At 44.5% G+C, this 23,275-nt stretch overlaps 1 protein-coding gene across 2 annotated transcripts in view; it reads right to left on the minus strand.

Annotated features, from left to right (window-relative positions):
- Positions 1 to 17,043, minus strand: part of LOC144691401 (cysteinyl leukotriene receptor 1-like) — a 33,099-nt gene extending 16,056 nt beyond the window's left edge. The window contains exons 1-2 of one of the 2 annotated variants that reach the window (XM_078559460.1): positions 16,860 to 17,043; positions 3,253 to 5,415 (exon numbers count right to left, since the gene is read on the minus strand). In XM_078559460.1, the coding sequence (XP_078415586.1) occupies positions 4,414 to 5,379 (966 nt within the window). In that variant the 5' untranslated portion in view covers positions 5,380 to 5,415; positions 16,860 to 17,043 and the 3' untranslated portion in view covers positions 3,253 to 4,413. Of the gene's footprint in view, positions 1 to 3,252; positions 5,416 to 16,859 lie in introns of those variants that run through there. The other variant, XR_013579129.1, reaches the window with a different exon arrangement.
- Between the last annotated feature and the right edge of the window lie 6,232 nt (positions 17,044 to 23,275).

The following is a 23,275-nucleotide window of genomic DNA, read 5'->3' on the forward strand; positions in this document are numbered from 1 at the left end:
CTGGTGTAGGCTGCCGAAATGCTTCTTCCTTGGGCTGAATTTTGTTGAAACATCAGAAGTTTTGCATCCCCCCACTAGGGTCAAAAGTAGAAGACAGCCCTGCTTCGGTGGGCAGCAGGATCCAGGGGTAACACATTGCCAGCGGTCGCCATCCAATTAAGTGTGCCCTAAGAGCTGCCGACCCAATCAGAGGGCTGACTGCTCAGTAGCGCCACAGCTAACAGTGGCTATTGCCAAGGCTGCGATGCCAGGGAGAGGGTGGCTTAATGGCTCGGCGCCCTCGAAGAACAGGAAGTGGGGCAAGCCTGGAGATCTGGGGGAGGGGAGAATGGTCATTGCTGTGAGGGTAGGCATTGCTGCTGAGAGACCCCATGAAGGAGTGCGCTGGGAGGCTGCCAGATTTCACCTGGCAATCTGTCCATGCAGTGACACGCCCTCACAACGCCAGGAAGTGGTCCTTAATTGGCCACTTTAAGCGGCTCAGTTAGCCTCCCGGCAGGTGCCTGAGCCACCAACTTTCCCGCTGCTGGCAAAATAGAACTACAACCAGCCTTGGCAATAGCCGCTGTTAGCGGGTAGAGGTCAGGCACCCTTAACCCCTGACATCTTCCTGCACTATTTGCCAGCCTTCCTTCCTCCCAGCTTGTCTCAAAAGAGCTTGGAAAATTCTGGTGTGTGTGTGAATATAGGGGCTGATTACTGGCAGATTATTTAACCATATGGGTAGCATCTCATACATCTACTAACACACATTTACAACTGAAGTCACGGGGTTTATAAAACTCTGGTTAGGCCACAATTAAAGTATTGCATCCAGTGCTGGTCACTACATTTTCAGTAGGATGAGAAGGTTCTTGAGAGGGTGCAGAGGAGATTTACTAGAATAATTCCAGGAATGAGAGAATTTAGCTGCAAGGTTAGAAGTAGGGGTCATTCCCCTTGGAGCACAGGAATTTGAGGGGATATCTGATAGAGGTGTACAGGATTATGACAGGATTAGATAAACAAGATGTAGAAAAGCTGTTTCCATTAGTTGATGGCGCAAGGACTAGAGGACACAGATTGAAGATTTTGAACAAGAGATGCAAGAGAGAGGTGTGGAAGAACTTTGTAATGTAGCAAGTGGTAATGACCTGGGACTCACTAGTTATGAGGATGGAAGGAATGGAGACAATTACTGGAATTTCCAGCCCCATTGGCATCGGGCATCATGACAGATGGGGGGCAGGGGGGGTGGGTGTACACCGTGGCAAAACAGCCAAATAACAGTTTCACACCGCTGTGAAACCAGTTTGCGATTGTCTGCTCCACGCATTTCCTGCCACCACACGTCAGGAACCTTACTTCAATACTTTAGCATCTTATTATAAGGCCTGCTCGCATGAATCATTCCCCCACACTGGATCATCGGGCATGTCGGTGTGATTGCACGCTGATGTGTTTCACAACTGTACATAAGCGACGTGCACCTGGCGGGCTGCACTTCACTCGGGACTTTGAGGTTTGTTTGCCTACCTTGCTTCGGGCAGTACTCGTGGTCATCAGCGCCAGGCTTCGCAGGCAGCACCACATCACTTTTAGGGGGGGCTCACGGGCAGGTCTCTACCTACCAGACCTGCTGTTAGGCGGAGGGTGGCTTTCCAATGGCTGCAGGGTTAGTGCTCGCTTGGGGACGGAGGAGAAGTGGTCTCAGGCAAGGAAAGAGGCTACTTTATTTTCGCCCACTACCACATTTTGTGCGGATCTGAGATGATTCCACCCAATCAATGATTTCAAAACAAAACTGGATAGGGACTTGAGGAAAAATAAGCTTGCAGGACTACTAAGAAAAAATAGGGGGATTGGGTGGATTGGATTGCTTCACACTGGCTTCGTTCCATGCTACAATGACTCTATGGGTACCTTTACAATATTTTCTCCCTCCACTGCCTAGAGAGAATTTAGTACAACCACCAATATGATGATTGAGTTTAGCTAACTCACAAGGCAGGGATTCAACTGGGATTTCCCTGATGTTTACAGCCCAGTAGTGCAGCACAGTTCAGATTTTAAATCTGATGCTCATGCATTATAATATTCACACTGAAGGATTTTGGACCTTCCTAAATGGACTTCTAATACCTGTCTTTAAAGAAGGCTAAAAAATATTTGGAACACTCGGTTACTTCTTTCACAGGATGTGAGTGTTGCTGGCTAGGCCAGCATTCATTGCCCACCCATAAGTACTGAGCCAGGCGTGTGGCGGCCATTACCGGTCAGGGGGAACTGATGGCCCACAGAGAGAAAGTGCAGCAAGGGGTTATCTTCCGCCATTGTATTTGCATGTTTATTTGTAATGTTCATCATTTATCTTCATAACTTGTATTTGTTTATTTCTTACATTCATTTGTAATTGTTTTTCTTGAGTTTTGCTACATCTGCCACTTTTTCAACTCATCTTCTTAATTGATGCCATTGTAGGTTCTACCATTATCCATTCATGACAGGGGTTATTAAAGAATGTGAGGTAATTTCCTAATCCCTTTGGGTGTAAGGGATGCTACCACTGAGTTCTAATTGACACTATACCATGGCAACTATGGTACTTATGCCAATGGTTACTCCCGAAATGGCTTTTTTCATGCTTCTCATTGAGAAAAATTCTTTTGAATTTTTTTGCTATCCTGAGAAGTTTTCAATATAAAACAGCTTACGTTTTGCCATTATGTGATCCTTTTTGTGTGACTGCACTCAAAAAAAAAATCAGAAATCTTGAAATGGTTAAATGTATAGCATTAATAAACTTGCATCTGTGTAACGCATTCATATATGTGAGGTGAGGTGAGAAATATCATTTGCTCTTTGTAACGCATTGCAAACTTGATGTGAAAATGTGTACTGAGAAAAGACTGCCTGAAGACATTAGTGTAAGTCAATCCAGTTGGCTTCAACTGGTACAGTTTCCAGTTCAAAGAATCATTGAAGCAGCCACATGGCAGTTGACTCCACTTAATTCCAACTGGTTGCAGTTTGCCTGTCAACTTGTTCCAGCAGAATCCAACTGGTCTCAGTAAGTTTGAAACGGTTACATTCCAAGTCAACTGGGCAAGTGGAATCACAACAGGTTTTCCATTGTACATAGAGATAAAAACAAAAAACTACTGCGGATGCTGGAAATCCAAAACAAAAAACAGAATTACCTGGAAAAACTCAGCAGGTCTGGCAGCATCGGCGGAGAAGAAAAGAGTTGACGTTTCAAGTCCTCATGACAAGTCAACTGGCTCCAATAAGATTCCAATTGCCCTATTAAATCCAACTGGACTATTAGGGATATCACCTGGTGCCCACTTGTAATCTCCAGTTATTTCAGTTAAAACCAGTTGTAACCAGTTATTCCTGTAGAAGCCAGTTGTGCCAGGTTCGATGTTCTAACTGGTGGCAACCGATTTTTCCACGAGAGTAAAATGCTCTTGAGAAGGTGGTGGTGAGCTGCCTTTGAATGATCAAGATAAGATCTAGGAAATTAGGCCATTGACATGTTTTAAAAAGGATCATTGATCTTGTTTAGTACTTACAAACAGGATATAGTCTTGCTGAGACAATAAATAAATTATGTCAGCAAAATGGGCCTTGGTAAAACACAAGGCCTTAGGAACTGATGAGAAACATAGTTGTAGAAATAGATAGCAATAAAGGTATGAAGAACTGAAATTCTTGAGTGTTAGAATTGAAAATAACTCAAATAAGGTTACGTACAGTATTATGGTCAACAACAACTGACACCTTTAACGTAGAAAATCATTCCAAGGGGCCTTACAGAAATGATATCAAATGAAATTTGACACCAAACCACATGAGGTAAAGTTAGGGCAGATGATCAAAAGCTTGGTTAAAGAGGTAGGTTTTAAGGAGTGTCTTAAAGAAGGAAACAGAGGTAAGCAAGGCAGCAAAGTTAGGGAGGGAATTGGAGGGCTTAGGACCTAAGCAACTGAAGACATAGCTGGCAACAGTGGAGTGATTAAAATTGGGGATGTGCAAGAGGCCAGATATCTTGCAGAGTTGTGGGGCTGGAGGATTCAAACAGCAGGTGTGAAGGAAAACATATAAAGGGTTCTGCAAGGGTTTTCAAGAAAACTACATACAATGTTAGAACAAAGCAATGTAAGAGAGGAATCTTCTAATGCTTCAAAAGACAAAAAGGACTTGATCGATCCTTCCATCTGGAGTTGTACTCAATAGAAACAAGGTTGTATGAGAAGCTACTGCTTTCTTTGAAGTGAAACCTGCCATGTCTGAATGTCAAATTCTTTAATGTTGGAAAATAACTACAGTATCTCACTTGATCCTGACCTTTTGTATTCTGAACAAGAGAAATCCTGCACCCCCATCAGTCATAAATAATAATTAGTTGTGCAAATGAACTGTAGTATGGGTTCAGGTTTGATGCATTACAGAAGGAGAGCCTTTAAATGTGCTCTTGACTATCGTTCCTAACTTGCTCCTGAAATTCTCTGCTGCAAAGTAATATAAAAGGGGGTTCAAACAGGAATTGATTGCTAGACCACACTGGGTAATCACCACGGATTTCTGAATAGGACAGACGACTTGGGATATATTTCCGGTGTTAGATTCGATGGCAAGGTAGATGGTTCGTAGAATGTGATAGGGTAGAAAACTGGTTAGAAATATAACCATTACAATAATAATTATGGCAATCACTTTTCTAAGGACGTTTCCTTTCTTGTGATGCTTTACCTTAGAGGTTAGCAAGGTCTTAACAGCAAGTGTGTAACAGAAAGTGACAATAAAGAAGGGAATAATGCAACCCACGATTAGAGAAATAACATTCATGGCAAATATTTTACTGTTAATCTCATCACTGTAGTCAAAGCATTTTGTTTCATTATTTTCAGCTGGGTAACTGCCCCGATTCAGAAAAGGACTGGCTGCTACTGCAACAAACACCCATATTGAGACGCATATGATTTGCACACATTTGACACTTCTATACTTCAAACCTTCAATTGGATGCACTATAGCGAAGTAGCGCAATATGCTCATCAGGGTCAGAAAGTAGATGCTGCAGTACATGTTGAGGTACAGGGCATAAGACATGAATGCACACCAGAAATCTGAAAGGTTCCAAGTGCTGTCTTCCAAATAATAGTGTACCCGCCAGGGCAAAGTGCACACAAAGAGCAGATCTGCTATCGCCAGGTTCGCCATGACAACGCTGGTTGCCGTCTTCCTCTTGTATAAATTCAGAAAAACATATAAACAGAATAAGTTCTCAATAAATCCAAAAATAAATACGATGATATACGTTGGTACATAGATGTAAGTTTTGAAGTCGTCAATGTCCTCACATGAGCCATTCCCCAAGATGCTCGTATTCCTCATTCTCTGCTTTGAGAAAATCTGCACGATCAGATGGTTCTGTAGAAACAAACCACTAACTTTAATGATGGCAAATGGACGAGAAGTTAAAAATGCTTACACATTGCCTCGATTTAATGCTGTGAATGCAACATGCTTTACTTACATTCACAGTCACTTCAACCCAGTTAATGGCATCACATCGTCTCAATGCTCCCTTTAACAGAAGTTGAAAGTCAATGTTTACAAAAAAGTACACAGTCCTATGAATAACTTATTTATTTTGTAATCTTAGCCCTTTTCCATTAATGGAGAAGAGTGAGAGGGTTAGTCTCCAATTATGGCATGCTCTGTAAGTCACCAGTCTCCACATCTCCCTCCAGAACATTCGTTGGCTTGTGAACAAGATTTTATAATCTTAGTGTGAATGATTGCAAAGGTCATGATGTTGCAAAACAATTGGCTCATGAATGACACTTTCTCCTTTATTAAGCTTTCCACCTGTTTATATCTTCACCCATCTGTCCAGTCCAAATTCTCTAGGTGCAGGTGCAGCCCTTATCACCAGGGACAGGATTTTCCCGTCGGTGAGTGAGAGTGGAGGGTGGGGGGGCAGCTCGCTGACACTTAAAATGACGCGCAGTGATGTCAGGCGGAACTTCCGACGTCACCGCGCCCCATTTAAATTTTCCGGTAGGCAAGGGTGCAGCAAAATCAGCTGTGCGCTCGCTGACCTGTCAATGGCCAATTGGGGCCATTGACAGACTCATTTAGCTAATTAATGGACCTACCCGTCCAACCTTAAGGTTGGCGGGTAGGTCAGGAGCCCCGGCAGGAATTAGAAAAAGCATGAAACCTCATCCACTGGCGGGATGGGGTTTCATGTAGGTTTAAAAAAATTTTATTAAAGTTTTTGTAAAAATTATGGACATGTCGCAACTCATGTGACAACATGAGGGGTCATGTCAGGAATTTCTTTTTTCTATTTTTAATTTTTGTCACAGAACAGATGATCTCCCTGAGGCTGCACTTAGCCTCAGGGAGATGTGCGCTCTTTCGTGCACATGCGCAAAAGAGCGCACTTTCGATTTAAGGAATCCCACCCACCCCCCCCCCCCCCGCCCGCCCACACAGGGAGCGCATAGCGCTTCCTTGCAGACTTTTTACTGGGCGGGCCTTAATTGGCCCACCCACGTAAAATGGCGCCACGCCCCCAATTGGGGGTGCTAATTGGAGGCTCGACTGTGCGCGCCCGCCATTCAACTTCACCCCCAACGGGGGGAGAGTCCTGCCCCAGATCTCACCTTGGTTTCTCCCCATTACTCCTCCAGTCCCTTCTCCTCCATTGAGTACATCATCTTATTCCATTTTTCTTGGTTCTTCTTTAAAATCCTTATTCTCTACCCACCCACCCAAGAACCAAGTTTCTGACTGAGACATCTTCACTGCTTTCCTCCCTCAGTCTCTGCAGTCAGCAACTTCTCATCTTCAACCTCCATCTAAACTCAACTTGACTTCTCTCCTCGGAGTTCACTGGCCTCTGATCCTGCTTCAATCACTCCCTCCATGTAAACTCTCCTACCCATATTCAGGGCCACTGCTTTGACCTCACCATTTCATGTGGCCTCTCTACACCCATTGTCTCAATTACAAATAGGGCCATCACTTCCTTGCACCTTTCTGCAGTAACATCTTGCTTCTCCATTTCTTACTGTGTCCAGCCCTGGAAAAAACTTTTCAAGTCACTTAAAAGAGCACTTTTAACTTCTCAGCTGTCTTTTAGCACTTCACTGCCCATAAAATCTATGCAGTTACCAATTTGCGCAATCACGCCCTCTCCTCCATGTTTGATTTCCTCTCCCCAATAAAACTTATACTCTCACACTGAGTCATTCCCCTGTTACCACCCCCCTCTGCACACCATTAAGTTCAAGGAATGCAGATTTGAATGTCTATGGTGAACAACTGGTTTAACCAGAGATCCGTCTTAAGATCAGAAATGGGAATGTTTGCTGGTGATTGCAGTGTTCAATTTCACTTTCATTTCCTCTGATAAGAAGCACTCCATGTCCACATGCAGCATTACCTGGACAACATTCAGGCTTAGGCTGATTAAGTGGAAGTAACATTTACACCACAAGCAATGACAATCTCTTACAAAAGAAAATCAAATCAACTCCCCTTGACATGCAAGCGCATTACCATCGATGAATCGCCACTGTCAATACCCTGGGGACAAAAAAGACCACCATTAATCAAAAACTTAACTGGACAGCTACAGATATTCTGGGTGAGTAACTCACTTTCTGGCTCTAAACGGCCTTTCCACCGCCTACATGGCACACGTCAGGAGTGTGATGTAATACACTCTAATTGCCTGGATGAGTCCACCTCCAACAACACTCGAGAAGTTCAACACCATCCAGGACAAAGCAACCCACTTGATCAGCACCCCATCCAGCATCTTAAACATTCACTCACTTTACCATTGCTCCTTCAACAACACCTTCCAACCCACTGACTGCTACCACTTAAAGGGCAAGAACAGCAGGTGCATGGGAACACCACATGACACATGCCATCCCAACTTGTAAATATATCACCATTGCTTTATTGTCGCTAGGACAAAATCCTGTAACTCCATACCCAACAGCAGTGTAGGTGTACCTTCACAATATAGACTGCAGCACTTCAAGGAGGTGGTTCACTACCACTTTCATGTGGGCAGTTAGAATGGGCAATAAAGCTGGCCTTGCTAGTAGCACCCATATCTTGGTGAACAAACAAAGAAAAACTGGACCTGAGGTACACAAGATTCTTAAAAGGTATGAATGAGGAACCAGATTCAGAGAAATATTTTTAAGTTTCCATAAATACAAAGGTGTGCCCCGAGAACGGAATGACACCTTATGCCATCCAAACAATCAAAAATTGTAGTGAGATATGGACTTGAGAATTCTAGGCCAAGTAACTAAGTATCCACTAAGATAAAGGCAAAATACTGCGGATGTTGGAAATCTGAAACAAAAACAAAAAATGCTGGAAAAATTCAGCAGGTCTGACAGCATCTGTGGAGAGAAAGACAGAGTTAATGTTTCGAGTCCGTATGACTCTCCTTCAGAGCTCTGAAGAAGAGTCATACGGACTCGAAACGTTAACTCTGTTTTTCTCTCCACAGATGCTGTCAGACCCGCTGAGTTTTTCCAGTGTTGAACTAAATATTCACCTTGGGTAAAATGCTTCAGGTGATGTTATCAATGCTGATTTGAAGAACTCAGAAGTTAGCAGGTACCAGGATTGTTTCAGAAGCTGTGGTTCATTTCCCATGAACAGGGGCTATATAAGTCAAGATTTCTGGCCAAATTTCATAGGTTTTGCATGGCTAGAAAATATAAGTTTCGCACAATAAAATCAGGAGGGAAACGCAAGTGATGCATGGCATGCACACAGAATTGTATTTCTGACTGATTCAAATGTGCGCGTTGCTGCTGTGGACTTGGTTTCACCTGTTGTGGGGATAAGTCTCCAATGAGGGAGTGGATAATTTCAGTGGTGAATTCATATGGCTTTTATCATTTTTGTGAGGCATTTCCTTGATTACATGGAACCCATGCAACTCGCACAAGCAGTGAAACATACAATCTTTTCCATGAAATTGTTAGAGGTTTTTCAGTAAGTGGCAACATTAGTCGATGACTAGAAATGCAGTGGATATAATTCATTCAAATTTCAGAAGGCATTGATAAACTTTCTGAGACTGAGGCTTTTATTGAAAATTGAGCCCTCACAGAACTATAAGACAAATTTGTGCTTGCAATCCATATGTCTTCGGCCAGTATCGTAATACACAATTTTTCAATGGATTTAAGCAAATACTTATCTCAATTTTATGCTCCTATTTAGTTTGATTTTTTTATTTATTAATGTCCCAAACACATTCATTTTCTACACAAATTACAAACAGAGGCAATCCGCTCTCAAAAAGTCAAATCTGAAACTCCTATGTTTAAAAAAACTCCAACTGGAATGACGTGTGAGAACCCATTCTCAGTGTAGATTACAGCGTTATGAATTTCATCTGGCTCTATTTCTCAGCCCTGGACACTGTAAACAAGTTTTGGAGTATGCCTGTCAGAAGGGAGAACCAGTACAAATTTTAATTTACCTTCAAAGGTCAGAGTTACACCTGGGCTTGCTTGCCATAGCAGTTGCACCACAACCCAGCCTCTTCTGTTAAACAAATTGTTAAGGGTACTCAAGTGAGCCAGACTCAATATAAAAATGTGAGAAAAAGATGCAGTTGTGGAAACAGGTTACATTCACGGAAATTTCAATCTTGATCGCAGGGCATACCCCGTCTAAATGTAAAATGGACATCATCCAGAGATTAATACTACCAGACTGCACTTAGATCATTTCTCAGTTTGTGAGGTATCAGAGGAGCTTTATTCCACAGTTCACAAATTTGTTAAACCCTTATTCACGCTACTGAAGGGAAAGAAGATGACATTCTAGCCAAGGACAGAACAGTACACTGATTTTTTTTGCCAGGATAGGGAAGGAGGTAGCCTGGGAAGCACAATTATGTGGCAGCCACTGAATTAATTGCTGGAAGGCAGAAGCAACATCTACTAAGGTGTAAAGCCAGCGTGAGATCACAGCAAAAAATAAAAAATACCTGGAAAAACTCAGCAGGTCTGGCAGCATCGGCAGAGAAGAGTACAGTTGACGTTTCAAGTCCTCATAACCCTTCAACAGAACTAAGTCTACTGCATTCGTTGCTCCCAATGCGGTTTCCTCTACATTGGAGAGACCAAACGCAGATTGGATGACCGCTTTGCAGAACACCTTCAGTCTGTCCGCAAGCATCACCCAGACCTCCCTGTTGCTTGCCATTTTAACACTCCATCCTGCTCTCTTGCCCACATGTCTGTCCTTGGCTTGCTGCATTGTTCCAGTGAAGCTCAATGCAAACTGGAGGAACAGCACCTCATCTTCCGACTAGGCACTTTACAGCCTTCCGGACTGAATATTGAGTTCAACAACTTTAGATCTTTAACTCCCTCCTCCATCCCCACCCCCTTTCCATTTCTTCCCACTCCTTTTTGTTTTTTCCAATAATTTATATAGATTTTTCTTTTCCCACCTATTTCCATTATTTTTAAATCTATACTTTTTATGCCCTTTTAGTCTTATTTCACCCCACCCGCACTAGAGCTATCTGTACCTTGCTTGGCCTGCTATCCATTCTTAATTAGCACATTCTTTTAGATAATTTCACCACCTTCAACACCTCTTTGTTCTTTTGTCTGTGACATCTTTTGGTTATCTCCTCCTATCACTGCTTGCTTGTCCCAACAACCACGCACCCCCCCCCTTCTCTCCGCACCCACCCCCCCCCCCCCCCCCCAACCTTTAAACCAGCTTATATTTCACCCCTCTCCTATTTGTACTTAGTTCTGTTGAAGGGTCATGAGGACTCGAAACGTCAACTGTGTTCCTCTCCGCCGATGCTGCCAGACCTGCTGAGTTTTTCCAGGTATTTTTTATTTTTTGTTTTGGATTTCCAGCATCCGCAGTTTTTTGTTTTTATCTCTGTGAGATCATAGCACTCTGGTGCCATCTATAAAGGACTGCCAGCATTCTTTTAACTTGTTGCAACAAGAAACAAGCCTGAAAGGGACAGGAACAGAGAGGAGGTTGGTGCAACAACAGTAGAGGCAAGACCCCGGGTAGCCTCTTGCTTTAACGATGTTTATCTGCGGGTTTTCCTCAGGCTGCTGAGGCAAAGCAGGAGATCCTTTTCCCCAGGGATGGGAGGAGGGGATCTGCCTACCAAGCCAAGAAAGCTTGGATGGAGATTGCAGAGGAGGCCAGCAGCAGTGGGATCATCCCTAAAACCTGGCTGCAATGCCGCAATAGGGTGAATGACTTTATGAGATCTGCCAAGATAGGTGCGCCACAATGCACTTGCCTTAGAGGTTTACATGTGCGAAGCGTGGGAGTCAGCTGGATGATGAATGGATGCCAACCCAGTTCCTGGCAACGGGGCCAGGCAGCAGCAGCACTGGCAGGCATGGCAGCATATCAGTGCATGGCCCCATCCCATCTCATGTGACTCTTGCACTGCTGCTTCTCAGCGGCCGCATGCAAAAGACGTACCCATGGGGCCATTATGGACGGTCAGGCAGGCAGCCATAGGCAACTTGCGCATATTTGTTAGGCAGCTGACAGCTGTTATTTGCATGCTTGCAGGAAAAAGCAGCCCGCGATTCCCAGAAAAGGGTTAAGACTGGTGGTGCTACCCCATACATTGCACAGACATATGCAAACAGCTGAGGCCACTGACACTCTGAGAGTGCTGGAAGGCCTGGCAATGCTGAGGCACAGGCTGATCACATGCCTCTGGAGTCAACAGCAAGGAAGCAGATGCTGGAGCTACAGGGGGAGGTGAATGAACATCTGGCAAAAATTCCAAAGGCTCTGCACACCCATGCGCCTCATCTCCAGCATATGCATACATGGCCTCCTTTGAGGAGATATTGGCTACCGTCATGGAAAGGCAGACCACTGAGTGAAGGCCGGAAATAAACGTGGACCTACATACCGCTTCTAACTCCATGAGCCTCAAATAGCAATGGGGAGTGGAGTGGGAGAGAGCATCTGGAATCACCACCAGGTCCTCGGACTCCTCAGGTGAGAAGGAATGAACAGATGTACCTTGAAAGGGAGGAGAAGCGGCTGCCTGAAGCATCAGGGAGCTCTCACAGTGCTCCTGGCCCCAGTGTAAGTGACACCAATGGCTTGCTAATTGTGAGGTGCTGAGTGATCTGTTCCTGTTCCTTTAACACACCTTCTAGGTTTGTTATTTCTTGACTGGGTGGTGTCTGTTTAAATTGTAACACTGCAGTTAGCCACATTACCATTTTTTAATTTATCCTAAGTTTGCGTTTTTAAACACAACTTAATACCAAAAATGTTTGGTTACTAAGCCAAATGCAGGAAAGCATTGAGGGCTGGGCCTGGTGCCAATCTGAGTGTGAGGCCTTATATGTTCCATCTTTCACTCATTCGCTCAACAGGGAGATAGGTTAACCAGTGGTTACCATAACAGTTCACCCTGCACCACTGATGACTGTGAAGCCCTTCTCTCCTTCCAGTTGCTGGTAGGTAAGCAAATATGTTAAAGATTACCGTGGGGTTGGTGAGGAACCGTGTATGGGTTCATAGGGCAGTAGGCAAGGAACTAACAAACCATTCCCGTTCCCCAGTAATTGGCAAATGAAGTTCAACACATAAATGTGAGGTAGTACATTTTAGTAGGAAGAATAGGGAGGTCACTATGTTGGGTAGAGGAACAAAAGGATCTCGCACAACAAATACATCAATCACTAGAAGTTTCACCACTGGTTAGCAAAGCCATAAAAAAGCAAAGCAAGCACTATTTATTTCTATCCTTCTCAAAAGATAGAATTGAAAAGTAGGGAAGTTATGTTAAATCTGTATCAAACTTTGGTTATACCACATTTAGAATATTGCATGCAATTCTAGTCATCTATTTATAAAAAAGAATATAGAGGCACTGGGGAGTGTGCAGAGAAGATTCACAAGTTTTACAGACAGGAGGGGAGTTAATTTAAACAGCACTAATTTCTCCTTTCACCAGCCATTCGTAAACAGAAAGATGATTTTGATTTGCTTCCCCCTTTATGAGTGGTGGCGTAATTCCCAACTGCTCGGTTTTGGTATGATCCAATTTCTATTAATAACCCCACAGCAATGGTTAGTTTATTTGCGCAAACCCAAATGCTGGGGGGTGAGGGGGGGGTCACAATGTTGCCCCCCTTTGTAGTCTTACAATAAAAGAGGGATAGAGAAAAAAAAGATTTACAGTACAGAGACCACAGAGAAAAGAAATGGAGTTTCACATGTGTTCCAAAGTCAGAGTCAAAGTCCAAGTCCAATGAGGTATTCCTTCATGGAGGTTGGCAGGCTGAAAGCCAATGTTGTACAATTCACTTTTCCCATGGCGTTGACTTCATACGATGAGATGGGCATGCAGAGATGAATCCGTCATGCAGGCGATGGTACAGAATTCCCAGTAGTACCAGTGTAGATGAGGGCCAGCTGTCCAAACCTGGGCAGAGCCCCTTTTCTGTGAGGCTGCTCCAAGGATGGTAAAACACAGACTGACATTGCAGTTCCATAGGGCAATATTACTGGTTTCACAAATTAGAGGTCCATGTCACATGACTTCCACCTCTCCACATTGTCTTTGGCAAGGGATGTGCATTTCTCGTCTGGGTCCCCAAGATTGTTGAATATGCCAACCATTAAGAATTGAAAGGAAGGTTGCAGGGGTCTTTGTCCTATATAAATAGATTTTGGTTGACCAACCTGGGTTATGAAATGCAGATGGCCTTTGTATAGTTCTCTTAGAATGTGGTCTTTGCAGCCCACATTGGGGTTGCTAGTATCTTTTCAGAGATAACAAGGTGCAAGTTTCTTTGATACTGCCATGGTAGCTCCCTTTGTTCGAGGGCTACAGGTAGACATTGGGAAAACTTTTCTGTGCCCATTGGTGTCGGGCATCATGGCGGGCATGAGTGGACAATATGGCGGGAAGACCAAAAATCGGTTTCACGACGTTGTGAAACCAGTTTGCGATTGTCTGCTCCGTCCATTAATGGCGGGCCACCTTACCCACCGCCACATGTCAGGAACTTCATTGCATATCATTATAAGCCCAGCTCACCAGAGTCATCATCCCATGCTTGATTGTCCGAGCACATTGGCATGATTGCACGCTGACATGTTTTACAACTGCACATAAGCGACGTGCACCTGGCGAGCTGCACTTGGCTTGGAACTTTGAGGTTGGCCTACCTGACTTTGGGCAGCATTCATCTTCATCAGCACTAGGCTTCGCAGGCAGCAGCACATCACTTATAGGGGGGGTTCACAGGCAGGTTGCTACCTACCAGACCAGCCATAAAGTGGGGGTGGCTTTTCAACGGCTGCAGGGCTAGGGCTTGTTTAGGGAAGGGGGAGAGGTGGCCTCAGGCAAGGGAGGAGGCTGCAGGGCGAAGGCTGTACTGGGGAAGGGGATATCCCAGGGTGTGTGTGGGGGCACATGTTAATCTATGCAAGTGACTGCAAGATGGTGAGGACTGAGGAGAGGAGATGAGGCCAGCTGGAGATGTGAGGGTGTATGTGAGAGAGTGAGTGGTGATGTCCCTTGAGCTGGCAGTGAGTGAGATGCCAGTGAATGTGTGATGGCCTTGTGAGTGCGTGAGTTTAGAGCGATGAGATGGCTGCCTTACCCTGGCAGCACGGATGAGATCATTCATCCTCTTTCTGCACTGGATGGCCAACCTCTTCTGTGCAGCGTTGGCACTGATCACCACTGCCACTGTCTCCCAAGCTGAAGTGATGAGATTGCTGGACCTCCTGCGGCCAGAATTGGGGGTGGAGGACATCAAGGTGGGCCTCCATAAGGCATTCCAGTGATGGATCACTGAATTCTTCTTGGCTTTCAGGGCCATGTTTTCACTGGAGCAGTCCTGGGCTGCAAGCATTGAGAACTGTGTGGGCGGCTGCAGTTTAGATATGGCACCTGGAGGAGGAAGGGGCAAGGTAATGGCATGGCAGGCAATTCAGAGGCCACCTGCTAACAAGATAGCATGTTTCCTGTTTTTGTATAATTAATGAGGCGGGATTTGGATGATACGGCACAAAAAGTCGCCATTGCGGCCAGCGGCTAAAACATTCTTTTTCCCACCCGCTACCGGACTTGGTGCAAATCTGGGACGATTCCCCCCCATAGCTTCAGTCATTTTAAAAGGTCTTTGTCCAGTTTTAAAAATTTTAGAAATAGCCACGAGGGTTCCTATATCTATTTTGTAAAATTATACAGTGTGAGGTCTTCGTCCCCTCACACAAGGATAATACCAAAAATATCAGGAAAGGACTGACAGGCTGGTTCTCTTTTTTAAAAAAAGGTGAGGGGGTGACCTCTTTAAAATGATGAAAGGTTTTGATAGAGTGAATACAGAGAGAATGTTGCCTCTTTTGGGGAAAAGCTTAACTAGAGGTGGTCAATATAAAATATTCTACAAGAAATCCAATAGGAAATTCAGAAGAAACTTCTGAGAGAGTGATGAGAATGTGAAATGTACTACCTCAGTGGGTGATTTAAGTGAATAGTATAGATGCATTTAAGGGGAATTTAGGCGAGCAAATGAGGGAGAAGGGAATAGAGGGTTATGATGGTAGATTCATATGAGGAAAGATGGGAGGAGGTTTGAGTGGAGCATAAACACCAGCATGGACCGGTTTAGCAGAGTGGCCTGTTTCTACACTGTACATCCTGTCCCATGTAATCCCTCCTCTTGTTTACTTTTCATCTTGAATACATTGTCACTCGGAATGTTCACTTCCCATTCCTGTTCTTGTTTGGGCCAGATTTTTTTTTGTCATTGCCACAATATGTGGTAACTTGTACATGCAGCTCACCAAGTTTATTTGCCATGTTCCGTGAATTCACCCGCATGCATTTCACACCCACCGAAGTTTATTTCGCATTTCCTTCGCTCTCTGGTCTCACCCCTCCCATTCCTGGGTTGCTCTTACGTGAAAATTGAAGCCGGAATTGAAACAGGAGAGATGGGTTTCCTGTAACGCATTCCAGAAGAAGAAATTAATGAAATAGAAGACTAAAACGGAATTCTGAATCAGTAGTGTGTTTTCAGCATACAAAGACTGAACATTTAAATGGAATTCGTGTATATTGTTAATGGAAATTTAATCTATTAATTTGAAGCCAGGTTAACCAGTAATGAACAAAACTGTCTGACGCCTCAAAGATCACAACATTTTGCATAATATGTACACAATTTTGTTATTATAAAATAAAACTGTTCCTCTTGATAGTTAACGCCTTGATACCTTGTATGGGAAACTTGCAGCAGACTGTTGGGGGAAAGGGCCAGGAGGACTAACTCCGGTGGATGGTCCTGCTCAGACTCGCAAGTTTAGTAAATTCAATGGTGGGAGAACCACCTCAAGTTCACAGTTTACCGTGCAGTCCAACTCCCGACTAATCCCAACTATTTAGACTTGGGTTCAAACTCAACATTGGAATCTCTGTGGCATGGGGAGAATAATTGAACAGTTCTGATGGTGCTGTCATGAATTAGTCATACAATCACGTCCTCGCACTAGCACTCCCGGTAGCAATGCTTGCAGAACCAGTTTCATACTCAATGATCCACTCGAGCCCCATCAATGTGGACTGTCACGTTTTGCCAACTCCTCCACCCAAAGAACTGTGAACTACGCATAAATATCAAGATCTTCCAGCAAGTGTAGCTCGTACGAATAACTTTAAAACAAATTAGCCTTGTATTTAATGGGTCTGGGTCTTTAAAATTAAACATGAGCCAAACTTTGATATTTGACAAATGTCCTTAAAGTAAGCAAAAGGGAAGGAGCTACAATCTTACCTGCCGGACAAAAACCTTCAAACTGTACCGTACAATGTGGCGCTGAGCTGCTCAGTCGAGACCAGCTCACTTAAAATTCGCAATGGGAATTACTTCCCGACTCCTTCCAACACATTCAGGAGCTGAAGACTGAATTATCGCAGGAAACTTCGGTTTAAATAGCCCAGAGCTCCTTTTGATTTCGCTCCTTGCTGCAGATGTAATGATTCGGGCTGAAATCTAGGAGGCGCATGGTAAAAAAAAGTTTGCCGTGTGGTTGAGGAAAATATAAATGGTCTGGTTAGTGAGGCAGGAAAGTGGAAAATTGAATTCAATCCCCAGAGATGTGAGGTATTGCATTTTGGGAGGCACAGCAAGGTAAGGAAATGCACAATAAAAGGGAGGATACTGAGTGGTATGGGGGAACAGAAGATGCTTGGAGTCCACAGGTCCTTAAAGGTTGCAGGAGAGATGGTTAAGGTAGTTAAAGAGGCATAAAGCATGCTTTATTAGCTGGGGCATTGAGTAAGAACAGGGAGGGTTATGAACTGCATACAAGACTAGTGGTCCCCAAACCTCCCTGTCGCTTGCCATTTCAACACTCCACCCTGCTCTCTTGCCCACATGTCCGTCCTTGGCCTGCTGCATTGTTCCAGTGAAGCTCAACACAAACTGGAGGAACAGCACCTCATCTTCCGACTAGGCACTTTACAGCCTTCCGGGCTGAATATTGAATTCAACAACTTCAGACCATAAACTCTCTCCTCTATCCTCACTCTTTTTTATCCCCCTTTTCAATATTCATTTTTATTTTTATTTTGTAATGTTTAGTTTTTATTTTTATCCACTTATTTTTATTTTTATTTATTTTCATTTATTCCTTGTTTTATCCCCACCACCGTCCACATGAACAAGTGCCAGATGGCCCTTGTGGAGGTGGGTTGGGGGAGTCTCTCTCCTCCATTCTCACCCGTTTTTATCCCATTTTTTCAATATTCATTTATATTTTTAAATTTTTTATCCACTTATTTTTATTTGTATTTATTTTCATTTTCATTCATTGTTTTATCCCCGCCTTTTATCCTATTTTCTATCTTTTTTCCTACCACAGTCCCCTCCCCCCCACAAGGTCCATCTGTCACTTGTTCATGTTGTTCTTTCCAGAATGCTTACCCTTGTCCAGCTATTATCACATTCTGCTTTCTTACCTTAATGCCACCATCAGCACCTCCTTTAGTCAGTACCACTGCCATTAACAACCCCTTTGTCCTTTTGTTCGTGACACCTTTGTCAATCTGTCCTTTGTCCCCACCTATCGCTGGCCTTCTATCCACTTCACCTGCTCCACCCCCCCCTTAAACAGTATAAATTTCATCACATTTTTACTTCTCTTTAGCTCTGAAGAAGAGTCATACAGACTCGAAACGTTAACTCTGTTTTTCTCTCCACAGATGCTATTAGACCTGCTGAGTTTTTCCAGCATTTTCTGTTTTTGTTTCAGATTTCCCGCATCTGCAGTTTTTGCTTTTATCTAAAGATTGGATAGGCTTGGGTTGTTTTCCTTGAAACAGGGGAGGCCAAGGTGTGACTTAATTGAGGCATTGCCGACACTGAATCCTCCACATCCTCTGCTAAGGTAAATAGGTTGTCCCGATTTACTCCATCATTGTTGATTTTATTTATTCTTTCATGGGATGTGGGGGTCACTGGCATGATCAGCATTTGTTGCCCCTCCCTGATTGCCCTTGAACTGTGTGGCTTGTTAGGCCATTTCAGAGGGCGGTTAAGAGCCAACCACATTGCTGTGGTCTGGGATCACACGTAGGTCAGGCCAAGTAAGAATGGCAGATTTCCTTCCCTAAAGAATATTAGTGAACCAGATGTATTTTTACGACAATCAATGATATTTTCACTGAGACTAGCTTTCAATTCCAGATTTATTAATTGAATTTAAATTCCATCAACATCATGTGGGATATGAACCCATGCATTAGAGCATTAGCCTAGGCCTCTGGATTACTAGTCCAGTGACATTACCACTACACCACCGTTTACCCCACCGTCAATGTCCTGAGGGTTACCACTGACTAGAAGTTGAACTGGACTAGCCATACAAATACTATGGCTTCAAGGACAGGTCAGAGGCTGGGAATTCTGAGGTGAATAACTCATCGCTTGACTCCCCAAAGCCTGTCCATCATCTACAAGGCACAAGTCAGGAGTGTGATGGAATACTCCTCAATTGTCTGGATGAGTGCAGCTCCAATAACACTGAAGAAGCTTGGCAGCATCCAGGACAAAACAGCCCGCTTGACTGGCATTCCATCCATCATCTTAAACAATCACTCCCTCCACCACCAACACAATGGCAGCAGTGTGTACCATATACAAGATGCACTGCAGCAATTCACCAAGGCTCCTTCAACGGTACTTTTCAAACCTACAATCTCTACCACCTAGAAGGTCAAGGGCAGCAGATGCATGGGAACACCACCACCTGCAAGTTCCCCTCCAAGCCACTCACCAACCTGGCTTGGAACTAAATCGCTGTTCCTTCACTGTCATTGGGTCAAAATCCTGGAACTCTCTTCCTAACAATGCTCTAGGTGTAACTACACCAAATGGACTGCAGCAGTTTAAGGAGGTGGCTCACCACCGCCTTCTCAAGGGAAATTAGGGAGGAGCAACAAATTCTGGCCTTGCTAGTGATCCTCACATCCCATGAAAAAATTGAAAAAATTATGAGGGGCCTGGACAGAGTAAATAGGAATGGTTTATTTGCATTAGCAGGAGTCAAAAGCCAGGGGGCATGAGTTTGAAGTAATTGGTAGAAGGATTAGAGGGAAGGGAACATATTTTTTCAGCCAGAGGGTGAAGCACATGGAACTCATTGTCTCAAAGGGTGGTAGAGGCAGAAAATCTCACCATATTTAAAAAGTATTTGGATGTCAACTTGAAGAGCCATGACCTCCAGGGCTATATTCCTAGAGCAGGAAGGTGGGATTAGACAGGGAAGCTCTTTATCAATTAGCACAGAGCTTTAAGTGCTGTAAAAATTTCTTGTCTGTTTTGCAGTTAGCAACAACGAAATTCGACTTCAGAGCAAGAAATTAATGATTGGGAAATAATTGCCTTGGGAGGACCAGTGCAAAGGCTCAGGCTGCAGCCCTTACATTTTATGAGACAATGATAATAAATAATACCAACTTAATAAAAGCAAAATACTGCGGATGCTGGAAATCTGAAACAAAAACAAAAATAGCTGGAAAAACTCAGCAGGTCTGATAGCATCTGCGGAGAGGAAGACTGTTAACATTTCGAGTCCTTTTGACTCTTCATCAGAACTAAGGAAAAATAGAAATGAGATGAAATATAAACTGATTGAGGGGGGTGGGACAGGCAGAGCTGGATAGAGGGCCAGTGATAGGTGGAGGCAAAGAAGAGATTGCCAAAGATGTCACAGACAAAAGGACAAAGGGGTGTTGATGGTGGTGATATTAGCTATGGAATGTGCTAATGGTGACATTAAGGGTAGAAAGCAGGACGAGCAAGTGACAAAAACCCTAAGTAGGGGTATGGGGAAGGGATCGAAATGGGCTAAAAGGTGGAGATGAAACAATGAATGGCCAAGGACGGCCATGTGGGCATGAGAGCAGGGTGGTGTGTTGAAATGGTAAGCGACAGGGAGGTCCAGGTCATGCTTGCGGACAGACCAAAGGTGTTCCGCAAAGCGGTCACCCAGTCTGCGTTTGGTCTCTCCAATGTAGAGGAGACCGCATTGGGAGCAGCGAATGCAGTAGACTACCAACTTAATCCCTGGTCAACTCCATATATGTCTGAACACGAAGGCTTATTTGCATTCGGTAATATAAAAATAGTTGACAAAATGATATGGGATGGATAAAACAAGAGCAAATTACATGGAACCATTATAAAGGTTTACAAACAGCGATGTTAGAACCATAGAACCATAGAAAAGTTACAGCACAGAAGGAGGCCATTCGGCCCATCTTGTCCATGCCAGCCCGAGGACACCCAGGTGCCCTTTCTAATCCCACCTTCCTGCACCCGGCCCATAGCCCTGCAGCTTACAGCACTTAAGGTGCAGATCCAGGTACTTTTTTAAAGAGTTTAGAGTTTCTGCCTCTACCACCAACTTGGGCAGCGAATTCCAGACACCCACTACCCTCTGCGTAAAAGTTCTTCCTCACGTCCCCCCTACACCTTCTGCCACTTATCTTGAATCTATGTCCCCTGGTTCTAGAATTCTCCACCAGGGGAAACAATTTTATCCTGTCCACTCTATCTATTCCTCTCATAATTTTGTACACCTCAATCAAGTCACCTCTCAGCCTTCTTTGTTCTAAGGAAAATAACCCCAATCTATCCAATCTCTCCTCGTAGCTGTATGTTATTCCACGTATAAGCACTATGGCAACTCAGAAACTACCTTTTGGTGCTTATACTGCAACAATAAGCAGAATCATCCCAGATTTACACTAAGTGCGGTAGTGGGTGGGAAAAAGGCCATTTTACCCACCGGCCGCAATGGCGGCTTTTCACGCCATATCGTCCCATTCCCACCTCATTAGTTATGCAGCGACAGGAAACATGCCTTCTCGCTAGCGGGCAGCCTCCGATTTGCCCCCCAAGCCGTTACCTTGCCACTTCCTCGTGCGGGGCGCCATGTTGAAACTGCAGCTACACGCACACTTCTCAAATCTTGCAGCCCAGGAGGGCACTGGTGAAGACATGGCCCCAAAGGCCAAGTCCTGGACAACGTAGGCTAGTGAGTGGGCCGCATGAGTGGCCCTCCTTCATCTCAGTGGGTCACAAGGTTGAAATTGGGTGTGTGCACTAACCATGACCCCATAAATAAGATTAAATGCATTTAATATATGCTGAATATTTCATAATGAGTTACAAAAAATGCTGATTTATTGATATATTAATAGAGCTGTCATCAACTTCAAATGGTAAAAACAAAAAAAATATTTACGCTCACCTTACCTACATTATACTCATTGTGACTTCTGGTTGGATCTGTCCTCCACAACTCATGAGGGGTGCTGACTGAACCGTAGCTAATGTTGTCTCCAGTGGCTGCCTTCCTCAAGTGCCAGTGGAACAAATCAGGCTAGACTACCTTAAAGCTATTGCATTCACAGAATCAACATCACATTGCATGAATTTAAAACTCCCTTCCCAAATAGATATTACAGTTTCACAAGGTCTTAATTTTTGTTTAATCAAAGACTACCTGCTTCAGCTAAGGCTACAATAAATTTCAGAACCAGCAGTCAGCTCAAAGCATTTGCTTTCATGTGTTTTACAAGTGCCATACAACAGGGTAATAATTAATTGCTAATTACTTGAAAACCCATTCAAATGAAACAAAACACCGAACATTGCAAAATGTACGTCGTAGTTCAGATACTTGTAAGTAACACATATTTCATTAACTGAGAAGCCAATGCTTTTGCCATATAACATTTTTAAAATTAAATTTAACTTGGTTTCACTTATTATGAATAAGACTCAACACAGCGCGAAGGCTAGTGAAAAACAAAATGAAAACTCAACAGTGTTGTCTTGTCTCATGTTAAATGGTGCTGCAAACTGACAGTCACTGAACTAAATGCACCAATGACGACTTCAGTTGAATTCTTTTTCCTACGCGTGGGCAACGATCGACAAAATGTCTTGCAGGCTGCACTCAGAACGCCGATGGGCCGCACTCAGAACGCCGATGGGCCGCACTCAGAACGCCGATGGGCCGCACTCAGAACGCCGATGGGCCGCACTCAGAACCCCGATGGGCCGCACTCAGAACCCCGATGGGCCGCACTCAGAGCCCCGATGGGCCGCACTCAGAGCCCCGATGGGCCGCACTCAGAGCCCCGATGGGCCGCACTCAGAGCCCCGATGGGCCGCACTCAGAGCCCCGATGGGCCGCACTCAGAACCCCGATGGGCCGCACTCAGAACCCCGATGGGCCGCACTCAGAACCCCGATGGGCCTCACTCAGAACCCCGATGGGCCGCACTCAGAACCCCGATGGGCCGCACTCAGAACCCCGATGGGCCGCACTCAGAACCCCGATGGGCCGCACTCAGAACCCTGATGGGCCGCAGGTTGCCTGTGAGCTGCAGGTTGCCCACCACTGCTCTAAACTCACACACTCACAGGGCCATCCCACATTCACTGGCATCTCACTCACTGCCAGCTCAAGGGACATCACCACTCACTCTCACACACACACCCTCACATCACCATCTGGCTTCATCTCCTCTGGAGGCTGCCTCCTCAGCCCTCGTCATTTGGAGGCCACTTGCACAGATCAACATGTGCCCCCCTACACACCCAGGGATGACCACCTTCCCCAGTACAGCCTTCACCCTGCAGCATCTTCCCTTGTCTGAGGCCATTTCTCCCCC

Source organism: Cetorhinus maximus, chromosome 16, assembly GCF_964194155.1.
Source record: "Cetorhinus maximus chromosome 16, sCetMax3.hap1.1, whole genome shotgun sequence".
In the NCBI taxonomy this organism is placed as follows: Eukaryota; Metazoa; Chordata; class Chondrichthyes; order Lamniformes; family Cetorhinidae; genus Cetorhinus; species Cetorhinus maximus.